Consider the following 18,795-nt stretch of genomic DNA (forward strand, 5'->3'; position numbering starts at 1 on the left):
AATAATTGGCTGTGGTAACCCCTGAATAAAGGAGCAGTTAAGACGACTCTTTCTGTTACCGCTTGGATGAGATGATGCACTTTTGGACAAATAGGCTACCCACTCTCGGTAAGGGTCCCCAGTGTTCCATGTTTTCTCCATTTGTAGATAATGAGTCTCACTGTGGTTCACTGGAATCCTAAAATCTTCAATAATGACAGGGGCATATGATCTGTTGTTTTTTTTTTGGAATTTTGAAATCATCCTTTGAAATAAATGTTTTGATATTTTCTGTTTTCTGAGATGAGTGAAATTTTAAGTTCACTGCAGAGTGTCTAAAAAAATAAAAAAATATACCTCTGCCTATTTCTTCCCTTTTTCAGCCATCCCAGTGAGTTTAACAAGTTTTGTGCATAATATCGCATACAGTGCTAGCAGTCTACTGAATGCATCTTTAAAACTCCCACTCCACGCTTACTTTGAGGAAAGTTCAGCCTTCTGTGAGCAGTTTGGAGCGCACAGAGCCTTGCAGAGAGCGTAGCTGCGCCGTGCTGAAGTGGCTCATTGTGAGCTCCGCAGCAGTGTAGCTTTAAGATGGAGGTGGGCAGCGCTTCGTGACGCAGGAATAATCCTGAAAGGATGCTTCAAAACTCCAGACTGGAGCCAGGCAGCGCGTCTGTCCGGACTGGAGCTGCAGGGATCCAAAAGTCTGACCGGACCAAGTACTGGGACACACTTTGACTCCGCAGACCAAAACACATCTGAGAAGATTTCTTCTTTTACCTGGTCATTGGGTTTGGAAGCCTTTAACCACGGCTGTCTGTTTGCAGCTCAGTGCGCTGCTGAGAGGAGCAACTTGGGAAGAAGCATTTGAATAACACCACTCTAGCGCAGATTTGGGCTTTATCTGGGGACGGAACTTTGAATACGGCGCCATGGCACGTTTGACTGAACTGTTTCTGTTGCTTTTGGTCATCTTCAACCCAGTTGTCACTGATTCGCTCTCGGAGGAAATTGAGGTTTTGGTGTTTTTGCCACAGAACAACTCCTATCTGTTTTCACACGCAAGAGTCGCACCAGCGATCCGTTACGCACAGGACAGGCTGAAGGCAGAATATCCCGGCTTCCACTTTAACATCCACTTTGAGAACTCGGAGCCGGCCAACCGCGCTCTGTTCGCGCTGGCGGACAGGTCGTGTGGCCAGAAGCCCGACCTGATCATCGGTCCGGTGCGTGAGTACGAGGCGGCAGGTGTGGTGAGGCTCGCATCCCATTGGAAAATCCCGGTGATATCTGCAGGTGCTCTGGCCACCGCCTTCAAGAACAAAGGGACGGAGTACTCTCACCTGACTCGGATCGCCCCGTCCTACGTGAAAATGGCAGAGACGTTCACCGCGATGTTTGAGCACTTCACCTGGAAGAGCGCACTGCTGCTCATCGAGGACGACATGAAGGAGCGGGACTGTTACTTCACTATGGAGGGAGTCTACCATCTGATGGACGACTATAATGTTGAATTTGAAATAATTCATCAAGAGGCCCCTTTCAAAATTGAAGACATCTTCAAGACTAACCAGGACATTGAAGGTAAACCAGCTTTAAATCTTTTTACTTTAAACTGTAAATGCATCTGTTAATAACCACAACAATTATTTCAAAATGTCATCTACAACATTTAATTGGTTAGATGAACCTATTTCAGATAATAATTTATCTGCAAACTATTTAGTCAAAACTATTAACAGTAAATTTAATATATTCTGGGTGCAGGGCCCATCAAATTTAGCATTTCAAAATCCAAAAAAGGTCTAAACATCTCAACTAATCTTTAGTTTCTAAAAATGAAGTAACTATGCAGGCAGTCAAATAGTGTGCAATGAATGAATAATCTCCTCCCTCTCATTATTTACCAGCTAGAATCACCTTCAGCAGCAGTAACTCAGTAATCAGTGCTGTCTGGCTTTATCAGTCTCTCACACTGTTAAGGAGGTATGTTGCCCCACTCTTCTTTCCCAAATTGTTTCAGTTCACTGAGAGTTGCTGACATTTATCTACAAACAGCTCTCCTGAGGTCCCACAGTTCTAAAGTCAGGATTTTACTAGGCCATTCTAGCACCTTCATTCTTTTGTTTTTCTGCCATTCTGTTGTAGATTTGCTGCAGTGTTTTTGGTCACTGGCCTGTTGCTGACAGAAGTTAAGCCAAGATTTAACTGTTGGACGTTTGATTTCACATTTGACTCCAAAATACAGAGGCATACATCTGACTTCATGGCTGACTCTTGACCGAAAGGTGCCCAGGTTCTGTGGCTGCAAAACAAACCTAAATCATTGTCACTGCACCACGTTTCACAGCTGGAATCAGGTGTTTCTGCTGGGTTTTTGGTTTGCTCCCGCTGGGCCGCTATGCATTATGGATCAACATCTCAATATTTCTTTCATTTATTCAAGGACATGGAACCAGACAAGGGTTTATCTGTGTGCATGTCTGCTATGGTGTTTGATTAGGTGATTCATATCAAAGTATTCTCTCTAAAGAAACATTTCTAATGTGCCCTTCAATGAGTAATATGTGAGCTGTTGTTTATAGGTTTATAAAATATGGTCTTAAAATATCATCGAGTTGTGATTGCTGTCAGATGCTTGTCAGACATCATGCTGTCAAGCAGCACCAAACCAAGAGCTTCAAATCAGTCAGACCTAAAAGAGTGAAATCCTGTGACTACTTTACCAAAAACATGAATGCGTATCTCTTGGTATCTTGTTTGCCAGGGATCACCAAACTTTTTCAAACAGAGCGGTGCTTTAGGGATGCTGAGGAAAATCTCAGCGTCCTTGCTACTTGTTAAATACAAACATTTTGAATAATATTCAACTACTATTTTGTACACTTTCAAGCTCTGAACACAGTTTTTGTTAGTGCACAGAGAAGATGTTAATCTTTTTGTATACATTCACAGCATTTTGTATATCATCTAGGGATGGGGCCCTATATGACTAAACAGGAAGACATTAGGTTACTGAAGAGAAACAAATAAGGTAAGATAAATAGAGTAGATAATAATATAACACTTAGAAAAAGTGTTCTTTCTGGCATCATGTCTTTGCCTATCATGATACAATTTTTTGTGTAATGCCCTCTGCTTTTCTGTCATCACATTCTTGCCTTCCTAGTACATCAGCAAGTTGTGGTGGGGAAGCTGATGCTGCTTCATCATGTAGCATGGCTGAATAGTGCTCTTTAGGTCTTTGAGTGATTTTGTTTGAAAACAGAACTGCATAAAGTGCATTCTGCATCTTTGTTGTCAATAAACGGTGTAAAATAGTGTCCAGATGCATCTCAATAATCCAGGTAGCAAAAGTGGTTTAAACATTTTGCATCTTATCCAAGAGACTTCTTTGGTCTGAGGAGCTACAGGTAAACTCAGCCTAATAGGCAGTATCTTTGCATAGTGGATCAACAGGTTTAACGGTGACAATCAAAATTGGTTGTTCAAATGCAAAAGAAGACCATTAGGCTAACATTGGTGTAAAATAATCCCACACTTGACTCTGTTTGAAATGTTCCTGTTCTGGCATGCCTGTACCATGATTATTTATTTTACAACTACTATGGTTTGGCTCCGCTTAAGGATGAGCAGCGGAATCTTTTTCTGGATGGCGGCCATACTACTGCACCAAAAAAGGTCTGTGGACATTATCAGTTAATCGGATGAAACAAACTTTAATCTGATAAACTATTAATTGACAAGTAATCTCAAGTCGAATGTTTGCATCCCACATTGAAATAATTTCAGTTTTGGCAGGTATCCAAATTCATGGATCAGGATCAGAACGGAAGGGAAAAATTGTGAGTAGGTGTATCTAGGTAGTGTCAAAGGCAACTCTTAAGTTTGCTGGAACTCATTTTATCCAATAAATATATTTACAGTTGTTGGATGTCTTTTTGGAGTAATGGGTCTCCATACCCCGTGACAATCCCCAGGGGCTTGAATATTTTTAGTTTTAAGTTCCTGGGGATTGTGCATCTGTATTTTCAGCTTTTAGTATTGTTTAGTAGTCTGCAGATTATGTTCATACCTTCAGGGTTTCTGTCAATATGGATTTTGTAATGAATCACGGCAGCGGACCCAGAATTCAGCCAGACCAGCAGAGGTTCTTAAAAAAGGGATTTATTTAACAAAAAGCAGAGCAATGCAAAAAGGACTGAATAATCAAAAAGACTAATAAAAAACATCCAGAACTTCATAGGAACAGAAACTGACTGGTAACATGGCAAAATAACTCAGGTTCTCTGGAAGGGAAAAACTTGGTCAAAATTCCAAAAAAACAAACATCAGATCAGGATTGACTCACCCAAAAAACATGACAAGACCAACAAGACGACCTGGCACTGATGTCTGGTCTCAACAGTATATATGGAGGTGGAGGCAGGTGAAACTGGTGAGAGGTGATTGCAGCAGGGGTGGAGTTAGGCAGGTGTGCAGAGTAAGTAATTAGACCAGACATCAGTGCTGAGGCTCAAAACAAGAACAGATCAGAAACCAAACCTAAAAAGCTGAGAGGACAAGTGGACAGAAACAAACTACACCAGACCTTATAAGAAACAACCCCGAAGTATAAAACTAAAACAGAAGATAAAGCCAAGACTAACACAGATGACCAAAACAGGATAAACTAACTGTAAACAAGCAAATCAGGAACCTAGACAAGACAAAACTCAAAGCAGCCAGAGAACCTAAGGCAGGAGAGTGAACAAACCAAAACAGAGCCTAGAATATTACAGATTTGGTTAGTTTATTCTTGCTTCTGTTAGATATTTGTTTTCTTACCTGTCTGTTCTGTTTTGAGCTCAGTTAGTTAGTAGTGAGCCATGTTTCTCATAGAGTCTGTATATTCTTTATGGTTTTTGTGTTCTTGTTAAGTTCTGTTTTCCTCCTTGTCTCTCATGTCATTGCTCTCCCTCAGCTCATCACCGTCATGTCATTCACCTGTTGCTAATCACTCTCACTTGTCTTCCCCTCTTTCTCCTCCCCTATTTAATCTGCTGGGGCCCGTTCTTCGTACGTGGCTAACTCAGTTAGCTGGATTGTTGACGATTTGGCATGATCTTGGATCATTTGGTTCTTCCGAACTCATCCTGGACTTGTTGTCATAGCAACATGTGCGCCAGCTTAAACCTGCTCGAGAGCAGGCTTATTTCATGTAAACAGGATTAGATCGCAGCTTTATAAGCGAAGGAGATGAGAAGTCTGTCGTAGCCATGTCCGTTTTTACGACAGCAACCTGTTGCGGAAGGTGCAAGAATGATTTCAGAACTTTTTGAATTAATCGCGTATTGCGCAATAGACAGGATCCTTTAGCGCAGCGCGACAGTGTAATTGTAGAGAGATTTTTCTTGGTGGCTGTTATAAACAAACACATCATTTAACATTGGCTTTTAAAGAGGAAAAAGTGGTGTTAGAGCCATAAATAGAAGTTATTTCCTGTAATTTTGTAAACACATCTGCCAAATAACAACAGTTTTTTTTCCCGCAAGAGGGTTAATAAAACGTTTTGATATCATTAATTTAAGAACAAGTAACTGCGTTGGTCACATTTTAATCCGTTTTCTTCGTCGATATTCAGTTGTACAGAGTGAGGCGCGCTCCCGCCACAGGGGATGCATATCTCAGCAGGGATGCACTTTTCGGCATAACACCGGTCTGTGTTTTGATCGGAAAAGTAGCATCTCGGTTGGAACAAGGAACCCAATCACTCGTTAATGTTGCTCTCAGTGGAGACAGATGCTAAGGTGATTTTTGGGATGTATAATCGGGGAAAAGTAGGCGGCGGCAAGAGCTGCTACAGACGGCGATTTGCCGCCGTTGACCGGCTACTTTTGACTGACCTGTGTGTCTGTCTGTCTGTCTGTCTGTCTGTCTATCTATCTATCTATCTATCTATCTATCTATCTATCTATCTATCTATCTATCTCTCTCTCTCTCTCTCTCTCTCTCTCTCTCTCTCTCTCTCTCTCTCTCTCTCTCTCTCTCCATATATATATATATATATATAAAAATTATTTTTTTATTTTATACCGTGTGTGTATATCATGGTTTTAACATGTTTAGCACACATGCAGAACACAATTCAGAAGGCAGGCAGCAGTTTAAGATGTTTATTAAATAATGTGGGAACAGGAACGCAGGATAGGCTTGCAGCTCGAGTGCCTGACAGCGACAACAGAACGGAGCCGATCACTCTGTAAATAAGAACAGCTAATTAGTTCAGGCCGTGGAGATCGATCTGTACTTGAGGGTGGAGTGCTTACCGCCGGGCTTGGGAAACCTATCCGGGGGGAGTGGGGCATGGAGAGGGATTCAGCTGAGCCTTCGACTAAGATGGAACCAGGTAACTGAGTGCCAGGTGAGCGGGCATATGAAGCAAGGCAATCCGAGCAGGACCGAAGCAGGGAGCAGATGGCAGCAGGAGGAACCAGGGTTGACTGGAGATGGCCTCAGCTCAACTTAGTAACACCAAGGGAGCACGGGGGTAACGTCCCAGAGCAGGATCCAGAACGGAGAGAACACAGAGGCTTGACATGAGATGTAGGAAACACATGCGGACGCTTAGAGTGGAATTCAAAGCGTGAGGCAACCTGAGAGAAACAGGAAACTAGGATTAGCACTGGGAACAGAAACTGTCGAGACAGTGGCCACTGAAGCATACCACTTAAGGTTAACACTCTGGCGTCTTCCTGCTGTCCGCTCTCTGCCTTTATGCCTCAGCACGGTGCCGCTGAATGAGCTGCAGGTGCGCACCACGCCCACCTGTCACCTACAATCACCTGTGAGCAGAGAGAGAGGGAGAGAGCAGGCAGTGCTGGCAGAGAGCTGTATAGCACTGCCTGCAGAATCCTGACAACAACCCCCCCCCCTCCACCCCTGTCAACGGTCGCCATCTGGCGGCCCCGAGGAGGACGTGGAGGGGCGAGAGGCCCAAAAAGAGTCTATCATCGCTGGATCAGGGATGGAGGAGCCGGGCACCCATGTCGACTGGGACCGCAGCCCTCCCAGTCGACAAGGTATTGATACCTCTGTGGCATTGCATAACTAACATATACTACAAATTGTTAAAATGCACTCAGTTTAAGACATTAAAAGCATTGCACCATTGCCTCTAAAAGACCATTTTCTTTAAATTGTACAGTTTCTGCTGAGTCTTGGTACGAATACAGACAGCCCAAGAGTCCCATTTCAAATGACAGTCCCAAATTATGCCCAGATATTTGTAGCTTTAGTTACCTCTTTGTCAATTAAGGCGATGGTGAATGATTGAAGGTCAGCACGCATTTCTTTTGTTTTTGTTGTATTCATAATTAGTTGTTTTGCACCAATTAATGAAGAAGTCCAGGACTGGTCCATGCTCTCACTTGTCAGGTGAAATACCAGGGCTGTAATGTGAGTGTATTTAATTAAGTTAAGGGGTTTGAGTGTCCCAATGACCCTAGGAGCTATGCTGTCAGGGGCCCCTTGTAAGGTCACCCAAGGCAGACAGGTCCTAGGTGAGGGACCAGACAAAGAGCAGCCCAAAACCCCCTTATGATGAATACAATAAATGGACGTCATGTTCCCTCGCCAGGACGCGGGTCACCAGGGCCCCACTCTGGAGCCAGGCCTGGAGGTGGGACATGGTGGTAAGCACCTGGTGACCGGGCTTTTACCCATGGAGCCCGGTCGGCCACAGCCCGAAGAGGAAACATGGGTCCCTCTTCCAATGGGCTCACCACCTGTCGGAGGGGCCAAAGGGGTCGGTGCATTGTGCAATTGGTGGCAGTTAAGGGTGGGGACCTTGCTGTTCTGATCCTCGGCTGAAGAAGATGGCTCTTGGGACGTGGGTTCTGACTGTTGTTTGTGCTTATGCACCAAACAGCAGTTCAGATTACCCACCCTTTTTGGAGTGTTCCTCCTGGGGGCCTCGTTTTGCTGGGGGACTTGAACGCTCCCGTGGGCAATGACAGTGGAACCACTGTCATTGCATATGGACTTCTGTGCTCGTCATGGATTGTCCATAACGAACACCATGCTCAAGCATAAGGGTGTCCATATGTGCTCTTGGCACCAGGACACCCTAGGCCGTAGTTCAGTCATCGTCTTTGTTGTTGTTTCATCTGACCTGCGCCTGCATGGCTTGTACACTCGGGTAAAGAGAGGGGCGGAGCTCTCCACCGACCACTACCTGATAGTGAGCTGGCTCCGATGGTGAGGGAAGAAGCCAGACCTGGTAGGCCCAAACGTATTGTGAGGGTTTGCTGGGAACATCTGGCAGAGTCCCCTGTGAGACGGAGCTTTAACTCCCTCCTCCGGGGGAACTCTGAACAAGTTCCGAGGGAGGTGGGGGACATCAAGTCTGAGTGGACCATGTTCCGTGCCTCTATTGTTGAGGCAGCTAGTTGGAGCTGTGGCCGCAAGGTTGTCGGTGCATGTCGTGGCGGCAACCCTCGAACACGCTGGTGGACACCAGCGGTAAGGGAGGTAAGCAGCTGATGTGTACCGACGGTCAAAGCGACTGGGCGGCTCGACTGGTCACTGATCAGACAGCCGAAATGCGTTTTCTCTGTAGTGTGTCTGGGCTGTCCCTTAGAGATAGGATGAGGAGCTCAGTCATCCGGGGAGGACTCAGAGTAGAGCCGCTGCTCCTCCATGTCGAGAGGAGCCTGTTGAGGTGGCTTGGGCATCTGGTCTGATGCTTCCTGGATGCCTCCCTGGTGAGGTGTTCCGGGCACGTCCCACCGGGAGGAGACCCAGGGGAAGACCCAGGACACGCTGGAGGGACTATGTCTCTCAGCTGGCCTGGGAACGCCTTGGGATTCCCCCAGAGGAGCTGGCTCAAGTGGCTGGGGAGAGGGACGTCTGGGCCTCCCTACTGAAGCTGCGACCCGACCCCGGATAAGTGGAAGAGGATTGATGGATGGGTGGATGGAAATTGTGTAAAGAATAAATAACGGTGTGGATAAAACACAAGGAGGACTTTGGACCACAGAGCAACAATTCAGTTCTTTTCCCCCCCAAATTCTTGACTGTGAGAATGTGTGAATGTGACTGCATGCCTGTGATTATGTAATTGTACTTTTGTCTGGTTGGGTTTTGGGCTGCACCCTCTCCTGGGACATCTCAGGTCTCCACTGAATGTGGGGCCCACCCTCCATGTCAGACTTCCCCTGCTGGTGCACTGGTGACTCTCAATGTCCGGGGCTGGGTGGTCGAGTGTGTGCTGTCTCACTCCTGATCTTTGGTCCCATTGACAGCTGGAGATAGGCACCAGCACCCCTCGCAACCCCACAGGGATAGACGTGTTAGAAAATGGATGGATGGACAACTCTCTCACACTCCCACACTCTTACAAATACCCATAGGTGCTCTGACCCAGGTTCTTATAGATATGCTTCTATTCAGTTAAACCCTATAGTTAGCATTGGCTGTCACTAAATGCCTCTTATATTAAACAATACTGCATATTTTTGGTGATGTTATCATAGGCATTGGTTGTTTTGTAATAATTAATATAGGTAATTTCTATTTTGGTTTTGTTGTTCTTTCTATTTCTCTTTCTTTAGGTGTAGAAGCAGACTCCGAGCACTCTGTTTTTCCTCTGCTCTATTTTTTTCACCTTTTCTCCCTTTTAATGTTTTGCCTCACCTTTCTCTCTTCCTTTCTTTCTTTCACATTTCTGTTTCTGTGTCCATTGACTTTTAAGTAATAAAATAATACCCAATAAAAAATTGTTGCATACATATCAAGCGGGCACTATTGTGGAAGCAGTTAATGCTCCACTTGTGAAAGTAAATCTGTTGAGCTTTCTTTGGTATTAATAAAGCAATTAGTACTGCACTGCCAGACATGACACATCAAAAAGAGAAACCGAAATGAATAGTTTTTAATTGAAAATTTCTGTTACTAGTGCAACTTTTTTTTACCATGCTTTCCTTCCACTCAACTTTCTTTGAATATGCTATAACAATATTATTCACAATATTCAAATTTTCTTAGACACTGAATTATCAGTTTTATCTGTAAGCCATTATCATTAAAATTACAAGGGATAAATGATTTCATTTCATTCCACAAGTCAATATAATAAATTAGAATTGTTCAACTTCTGAAGAAGTTGAAGAAGGCGCCGGCCTGGTGGTGGGCATGACCGTCAAAGGCAAAGCTTCCGAGTTCCTTGGTCGTAGGCTCTCATCGCTTGGGGATTTTAAATCAAACCTTCTGAGTGAAAAGGATTTGTCTTCATCAAAACCTGCTGACCAGGAAAACTCTGCGTCTGCAGAGCTGCAAACTGCGTATTTCGATCTGAGACGCAGCTAATGACCTAATTGGCGACAGCCGACAGTCAACGTTTCCCATTCATTTGCTACGGTAGTCCTAAACCATTACTGACGTAATACACTTTTTGGCCACAAGCGTCATTTTGGGGGTGTTGTTTCCACCTCTTTTCTTAGAGCCGTTTTTAATAGAAAGAAGAAAAGGCAAAAAACGGTCCAAACAAAAGGCATAACATTTACATTTGTAACCTCTGCCTTACATAAACACTAGAATTAAATCTTAATAAATAAAAGTATAGACAATTATTTCAGTAACTCAATTCAGTAAGTGAAATGCACTAAATACAGGGGTTGGACAATGAAACTGAAACACCTCTCATTTTAGTGTGGGAGGTTTCATGGCTAAATTGGACCAGCCTGGTGGCCAATCATCATTAATTGCACATTGAACCAATAAGAGCAGAGTGTGAAGGTCCAATTATCAGGGTAAGAGCACAGTTTTGCTCAAAATATTGCAATGCACACAACATTATGGGTGACATAGGTGAGTTCAAAGGAGGACAAATTGTTGGTGCACATCTTGCTGAATTGAATAAAAACAAAACTGAAGTAATAATATTTGGACCAATAGAGGAGAGATCAAAAGTTAGCACACAGCTTCAGTCGCTTCAGCTAAAAACCACTAATCAGGCCCGAAACCTGGGTGTAGTGATGGACTCAGACCTGAACCTCCAAAAGCACCTAAAGACAGTTACAAGGTCGGCTTTCTATCACCTGAGGAACATTTCCATCATTAAAGGACTAATGTCTCAAAGGGATCTGGAAAAACTAATCCATGCATTCATCTTTAGTCGAATTGATTACTGCAATGGTGTTTTCACAGGTCTGCCTAAAAAGTGGATCAGACAGCTGCAGCTGATCCAGAACGCTGCTGCCCGCGTCCTCACTAAGACTAAGAAAGTAGAGAACATAACCCCAGTTCTAAAGTCATTACACTGGCTCCCTGTATCTCAGAGAATAGACTTTAAAATCCTTCTGTTAGTCTATAAATCCCTGAATGGCTTAGCACCTAATTACATTACAGACTTGTTATCAGCGTATCAACTTTCCAGACCACTAAGGTCTTCTGGCTCCAGCCTGCTTACCTAGAACCAGAACTAAACAAGGAGAAGCAGCATTTAGTTCCTATGCTCCGCTTATCTGGAACAAACTTCCAGAAAACTGTAAAAGTGCGGAAAGCCTGAGTTCTTTTAAATCAAGATTACAAACACATTTGTTTAAAATTGCCTTTGACTGTTCTAGTTAAACTGTTTTACTGTTTTCAAATGTTCTTTTTTTTGTTTCTACATTCTATCCCGTCCGTCCGTCCGTTGTCTTCCGCTTATCCGGGGTCGGGTCGCGGGGGTAGCAGCTTCAGTAGGGAGGCCCAGACGTCCCTCTCCCCAGCCACTTGGGCCAGCTCCTCAGGAGGAACCCCAAGGCGTTCCCAGGCCAGCCGGGAGACATAGTCCCTCCAGCGTGTCCTGGGTCTTCCCCTGGGCCTCCTCCCGGTGGGACGTGCCCGGAACACCTCTCCAGGGAGGCGTCCAGGAGGCATCCTGACCAGATGCCCGAGCCACCTCAACTGGCTCCTCTCGACGTGGAGGAGCAGCGGCTCTACTCTGAGTCCTCCCCGGATGACTGAGCTCCTCACCCTATCTCTAAGGGAGAGCCCAGACACACTACGGAGAAAACTCATTTCAGCCGCTTGTATCCGGGATCTCGTTCTTTCGGTCACGACCCAAAGCTCGTGACCATAGATGAGGGTAGGAACGTAGATCGACCGGTAAATCGAGAGCTTCGCCTTTTGGCTCAGCTCTCTCTTCACCACAACGGATCGGTACAGCGCCCGCTTCACAGCAGACGCTGCACCAATCCGCCTGTCGATCTCCCGCTCCATCTTCCCCTCATTCGTGAACAAGACCCCAAGATACTTGAACTCCTCCACTAGGGGCAAGGACATCCTCCCCAACCCGGAGAAGGCACTCTACCCTTTTCCGGTTCAAGACCATGGTCTCGGATTTGGAGGCACTGATTTTCATCCCGGCCGCTTCGCACTCGGCTGCGAACCGCTCCAGTGAGAGCTGTAGATCACGCCCTGATGAAGCCAATAGGACCACGTCATCCGCGAATAGCAGAGACGCAATCCTAAGGCCACCAAAGCGGATCCCCTCAACACCTTGGCTGCGCCTAGAAATTCTGTCCATAAAAGTTATGAACAGAATCGGTGATAAAGGGCAGCCTTGGCGGAGTCCAACCCTCACCGGAAACGAGTCCGACTTACTGCCGGCAATGCGGACCAGACTCTGACACCGGTTGTACAGAGACCTGACAGCCCTTATTAAAGGGTCCGGTACTCCATACTCCCGGAGTACCCCCCACAGGATCCCCCGGGGGACACGGTCGAATGCCTTCTCCAGATCCACAAAACACATGTAGACTGGTTGGGCAAACTCCCATGCCCCCTCAAGAATCCTGCTGAGGGTATAGAGCTGGTCCAGTGTTCCACGGCCAGGACGAAAACCACACTGCTCTTCCTGAATCCGAGATTCGACTATCCGACGGACCCTCCTTTCCAGAACCCCTGAATAGACCTTACCAGGGAGGCTTAAGAGTGTGATTCCTCTGTAGTTGGAACACACCCTCCGGTCCCCCTTTTTAAATAGGGGGACCACCACCCCAGTCTGCCAATCCAGGGGAACTGCCCCCGATGTCCACGCAATGTTGCAGAGCCGCGTTAACCAACACAGCCCCACAACATCCAGAGCCTTAAGGTACTCAGGGCGAATCTCATCCACCCCCGGAGCCTTGCCACCGAGGAGCTTTTTAACAACCTCGGCAACCTCAGCACCAGAGATGGGAGAACCCGACCCAGAGTCCTCAGGCTCTGCTTCCTCAATGGAAGACGTGTTGGTGGGATTAAGGAGGTCTTCGAAGTATTCCGCCCACCGACGCACGACGTCCCGAGTCGAGGTCAGCAGCACACCACCCCCACTGTAAACAGTGTTGGTGCTGCACTGCTTCCCCCTCCTGAGACGCCGGATGGCGGACCAGAATCGCTTCGAAGCCGTACGGAAGTCTTTCTCCATGGCCTCTCCGAACTCTTCCCACGCCCGAGTTTTTGCCTCGGCGACCAGCCGAGCCGCCTGCCGCTTCGACTGCCGGTACACATCAGCTGCTTCCGGAGTCCCACAGGCCAAAAAAGCCCGATAGGACTCCTTCTTCAGCTTGACGGCTTCCCTCACCGCTGGTGTCCACCAGCGGGTTCGAGGGTTGCCGCCACGACATGCACCGACAACCTTGCGGCCACAGCTCCGACTAGCCGCCTCAGCAATAGAGGCGTGAAACATGGTCCATTCAGACTCAATGTCCCCCGCCTCCCTCGGGACGTGTTTAAAGTTCTCCCGGAGGTGGGAGTTAAAGCTCCGCCTCACAGGGGACTCCGCCAGACGTTCCCAGCAAACCCTCACAGTGCGTTTGGGCCTGCCCGGTCGGACCGGCTTCCTCCCCCGCCATCGGAGCCAACTCACCACCAGGTAGTGGTCGGTGGAGAGCTCCGCCCCTCTCTTCACCCGAGTGTCCAAGACATGCGGCCGCAGGTCAGATGAAACGACAACAAAGTCGATCATTGAACTGCGACCTAGGGTGTCCTGGTGCCAAGAGCACATATGGACACCCTTATGCTTGAACATGGTGTTTGTGATGGACAATCCATGACGAGCACAGAAGTCCAACAACAAAACACCACTCGAGTTCAGATCAGGTGGGCCATTCCTCCCAACCACGCCTCTCCAGGTCCCACTGTCATTGCCCACGTGAGCGTTGAAGTCCCCCAGCAAAATGAGGGAGTCCCCAGGAGGGGCACTCTCCAGTACCCCTTCCAAGGACTCCAAAAAGGGTGGGTAATCTGAACTGCCGTTTGGCGCATAAGCGCAAACAACAGTCAGAACCCGTCCCCCCACACGAATGCGGAGGGAGGCCACCCTCTCGTTCACCGGGGAAAACCCCAACGTGCAGGCACCGAGATGGGGGGCAACCAGTATGCCAACCCCAGCTCGGCGCCTCTCACCATGGGTAACTCCAGAGTGGAAGAATGTCCAGCCCCTCTCAAGGAGACTGGTTCCGGAGCCAGAGCGGTGCGTCGAGGTGAGTCCGACTATCTCTAGTCGGAACCTCTCAACCTCGTGCACAAGCTCAGGCTCCTTCCCCACCAGAGAGGTGACATTCCACGTCCCAAGAGCCAGCTTCTGCAGCCGAGGATCGGAACGCCAAGGTCCCCGCCTTTTCTATCCCTACTTGCTTTTATTCTATTTTCTATCTACATTTTATTCCTACTTGCGTTTATTTTGCTATATTTTAATCATGTAAAGCACTTTGCATTGTCTCTGTACTGAATTCTGCTATATAAATAAATTTCCCTTGCCTTGCATCTGTGACCAAGACAGCAAGTCTTTGTGATGTATCAAGAGCCACGGTGTCCAGGGTAATGCCAGCATACCACCAAGAAGGACGAACCACATCCAACAGGATTAACTGTGGACACACGAGGAAGCTGTCTGAAAGGGATGTTCGGGTGCTAACCCGGATTGTATCCAAAAAACATAAAACCACGGGTCCCCAGGTCACGGCAGAATTAAATGTGAACCTCAACTCTCCTGTTTCCACCAAAACTGTCCGTCGGGAGCTCCACAGGGTCAATATACACGGCCAGGCTGCTATAGCCAAACCTTTGGTCACTCGTGCCAGTGCCAATGCCAAACGTCGGTTTCAATGGTGCAAGGAGCGCAAATCTTGGGCTGTGGACAATGTGAAACATGTATTGTTCTCTGATGAGTCCACCTTTACTGTTTTCCCCACATCCGCGAGAGTTACGGTGTGGAGAAGCCCCAAAGAAGCGTACCACCCAGACTGTTGCATGCCCAGAGCGAAGCAGTGATGGTTTGGGCTGCCATATCATGGCATTCCCTTGGCCCCATACTTGTGCTAGATGGGTGCGTCACTGCGTGGACTTGTTGTTGATTTTTATAATAAACAGATTTCCCTTTTACACAACATTATGAATAACCTCAGAGTTTAAGAAAAGTATTTGCAATTTCAACAATACTTTTACTCAGTTAAACATTTATTTAAGTGCATTATGCATAGGAACTGGTCACAGTGATTGTAAGATGTTGAAAAACATTTATTCACAGTTTTTGGGACTTAAAAACACACACTAAGTGCTGCTGTTAGGGTTGAACTGCCATCCTTCCAGACTTCCATGGGCCATTGACAAATTTAATGAAAAGTAACTTAAAATTATCCTTAAAAGACCAAATTATGAAAAATCAAACGGCTTATTTAACGCTTTGAGAACATATCTTGTATTCGGCCACAAAATCAACAAAAGTAGAATGATCTTTTAAGCTATGAGACCATTTTTAAGATGCCAATACGTGTAGCATATAGCTCAGTGGCGTGTAGCCTAGCCACCGCATTTCTACCATAATATAAAACCGACATTAAATAAATGACTCACCGTCGCATAGTTGCAAGGAAAACACCCAATGGAATCCTTCGTCTGGGTTAATTGGACTTGATTCAACAATATCCTTCAGTAACTTAGGAAAAACTGCAGCACTAGCTCTTACTAGAACTAGTAGCAAACAAGATGGAGTTCACCTCTGACCCGGAACTGCTAGTTTTCGGCTCTGAATAATACACAGCGCCACTTGTGGACAATATTGGAACTGCAGGTTTTCAATTGAACGAAGCACGTTTTTTTCAGTAATCATTGTTGAATGATGATAATGCATTTGGCCGCCGCGTTTGACACCCCTGCCCTACACCATATGATTGTGATTGTGGTCTAAAACCAGGTGTTTCAGTTTCATTGTCCAACCCCTGCAGATGACTTATTTTCTAGCCTTGATTTCTGTCATGAGGACATAATGCAGTGTTGTGCTGGCAGCCATCCCAACTAATAAAAATAAGATTTAAAGTTAAAATAGTACATTATAGTAGTAAAATAAATACAATTATTGTGGTTTAAGGACAAGTTTGGTACCTGCATTAAGGATAATTTCAAAAGGTACATGTCATTTCCAGACTAAAAAACATTTAAATAGATGTTCTAAGTCATTGAATATGACTGGATATTTAAACAGAAAATAATTCTAAAAATAATACTTATTTTAACCCAAAGTAAAATTAAATGTTGGGTAAAAATGTAATAATCTGAAATTGCCAGAGCGGGTTTCAATTCCACAACCTCTTGACTGGGAGTCAAACATTTAACCGACTGTACCAAAGACCAGTGGTAAACAAATCTCTGAATTATGGAGAGGTCAACTGTGTTTAAGAGCTCCTAAACCGTTTGATGTTGAGGCATGAGACTTTCAGACATAGGCCCGTCGCTAGAAGGCAAGCAAACCAAGCAATTGCTTGGGGCCCCGAGCTGGCCAGGGGCCCCAAGACAACGACTGGTTAAGAATAAAATGCAACGACAAACTGTGAGCGCCGCTTTGATAGTCAATGCAGTAAAGTGCAACGACACTGTTACCGGCAATACCGGAATCCCCCTCAAGGGGGCCCCTCTCAGTAGTCGCTGACAGCAGCCAGCCAGCCAGATTTGTGATCTCTGCTGCGGGAAAATATAAACGCTCTCCAGTCATAATGAAGCGGAGTTATGCGTCCGGAAGTCATAAAAAAGAAAGAAGAGAAAGGAAGAGGATGACAAGAAGAAACAAGATAGTAAGTGATAAATTACACTCGATAAAATAGCTCTACTTGTCTTGTACAAATGTCGCAGCAGGAAGGCTAGCTTAGCAAAAAATGTTTATTATGTTAACTACCTGCCTGACGGCCCATGCTGCTTGTAACAAACTAGCTTGTAACAAGTTAGCGCAACTTTTTTCCAAATGGACGGAATATGGTTACATACTGTAATATGTTTATTATTATCAGAAGCCTCAATGACAGGTTTTCAAGATTGAAAGGTGTTTATGACCTTTATTACTTTATGTTCTCAAAGGAGAACATGAAGCAGACAATAAAGAATGGAAAGCTTCATGAACTATGCAAAAAATTGGAACAAACCCTCCATGACATTGATGCTGATGACTTGGCACTTGAGATCAATTCATCTCTCCACACCTTTCCAGACCATGTAGCTACTACTTCCCCATTTGACATGCTTAATTACATATACAGTGAGAAGCTACTGGATTTGTACAGTAATTTAAGCATTGCTTTGCGTCTACTCCTGACTCTGCCTGTGTCAGTGGCCTCTGGTGAGAGGAGCTTTTCAGCTTTGAAGCTGATAAAAAATTACATGAGGTCCACTATGGACCAAGAAAGGCTCACAGGGCTGGCACTTATCTCAATTGAGCGTGATGGTCGCCGGTCTTTGGACATGGAGGACATTGTGGTTGCCTTTGCTGAAGCCAAGGCTCACAAACAGCAGTTTTAGATAATTTGCACATGATGGCCTGAAAGGTTAATCTCTTGTGTGTGTGTGTGTGTGTGTGTGTGTGTGTGTGTGTGTGTGTGTGTGTGTGTGTGTGTGTGTGTGTGTGTGTGTGTGTGTGTGTGTACTTGTATTTATGTTTGATTTTTAAATTACTATTACAACCTGCACTTTTTATAGTTTGAGCAATGGATCCTTTTTCTGCATAAGATGGCAGTGTTTTATTTTCTCACTTTGTGAGAACTGAAAAATGTTAATGTGAGTGTGTGTATGTGTTTATGTGTGTGTTTAAGTATGTTGGGTTTAGTTATTGTGCACTTTTTAAAATTTATATTGGATTTTATGCTGTTCAAATGTTCAAAATGTTCAATAATGCACAGTATATATATGTAACAGCCCTATTTGCACTGTCAGCATTTTTTATTTATAGAAAGTGTGGGTGAACCTAAACTGTATAGGAATGCTGTGGTTCCTGTAGGCTTTGCGTGCCAGGGGGGGGCATCCATGTCCATTTTGTTTGAGGCCTCCAAATTCCTTGAAACGGCCCTGTTCAGACATAACTGTCTCGTCCGTGTTTTTAAATATATACAAGGCGTAGTCTCTGCAAAGGTGCAAACTCTGTATTTCGATCTAAGACGCAACTAATGAGGTGATTTCCAACAGCCGACAGTCAAGGGGAAAACTTTGTGTCTGCACAGCTGCAAACTCTTGTAAGACGCTGCAGAGCTCCAAACTCCGTATTGTGCCTGCTAATGAGCTAATTGGCAACAGCCAACAGGAGAAGGTCTGCATCGAAGCAGTATGGAAAATTGGTGTTCTTAAAACATGAATAAATACTTCAATGTGGCATGAAAAAATGAAATATGTGAATAAAAAAGTTAAAGGCATGAGGTGAACTGTATTGATTTAATTTGAAAAGTAGTTTTCTGAAGCCAAAGGGAAATTGAATATTGGGTGAAAATGTAATTCTCTGATATTGGCACAGCTTGAATTCGAACCTCGGATCTTCTGCTTGGCAGCCCG

General features: G+C 45.5%; 1 protein-coding gene and 1 long non-coding RNA gene across 2 annotated transcripts in view; one reads left to right on the forward strand and one right to left on the reverse strand.

Annotated features, from left to right (window-relative positions):
- Positions 1-493: 493 nt before the first annotated feature.
- npr3 (natriuretic peptide receptor 3) overlaps positions 494-18,795 on the forward strand; it is a 114,350-nt gene continuing 96,048 nt past the window's right edge. Inside the window, exon 1 of the mRNA XM_036130983.1 lies at positions 494-1,566. Coding sequence (XP_035986876.1) covers positions 915-1,566 — 652 coding nt within the window. The 5' untranslated portion in view covers positions 494-914. The remainder of the gene's footprint in view (positions 1,567-18,795) is intronic.
- LOC110367714 lies at positions 6,152-7,867 on the reverse strand. The gene is made up of 3 exons (XR_002427669.2): positions 6,689-7,867; positions 6,291-6,617; positions 6,152-6,221 (listed from the first exon to the last, which is right to left on the reverse strand). It is a non-coding gene; the product is annotated as an uncharacterized LOC110367714 (long non-coding RNA).

Source organism: Fundulus heteroclitus, unplaced genomic scaffold, assembly GCF_011125445.2.
Source record: "Fundulus heteroclitus isolate FHET01 unplaced genomic scaffold, MU-UCD_Fhet_4.1 scaffold_40, whole genome shotgun sequence".
Classification (NCBI taxonomy): domain Eukaryota; kingdom Metazoa; phylum Chordata; class Actinopteri; order Cyprinodontiformes; family Fundulidae; genus Fundulus; species Fundulus heteroclitus.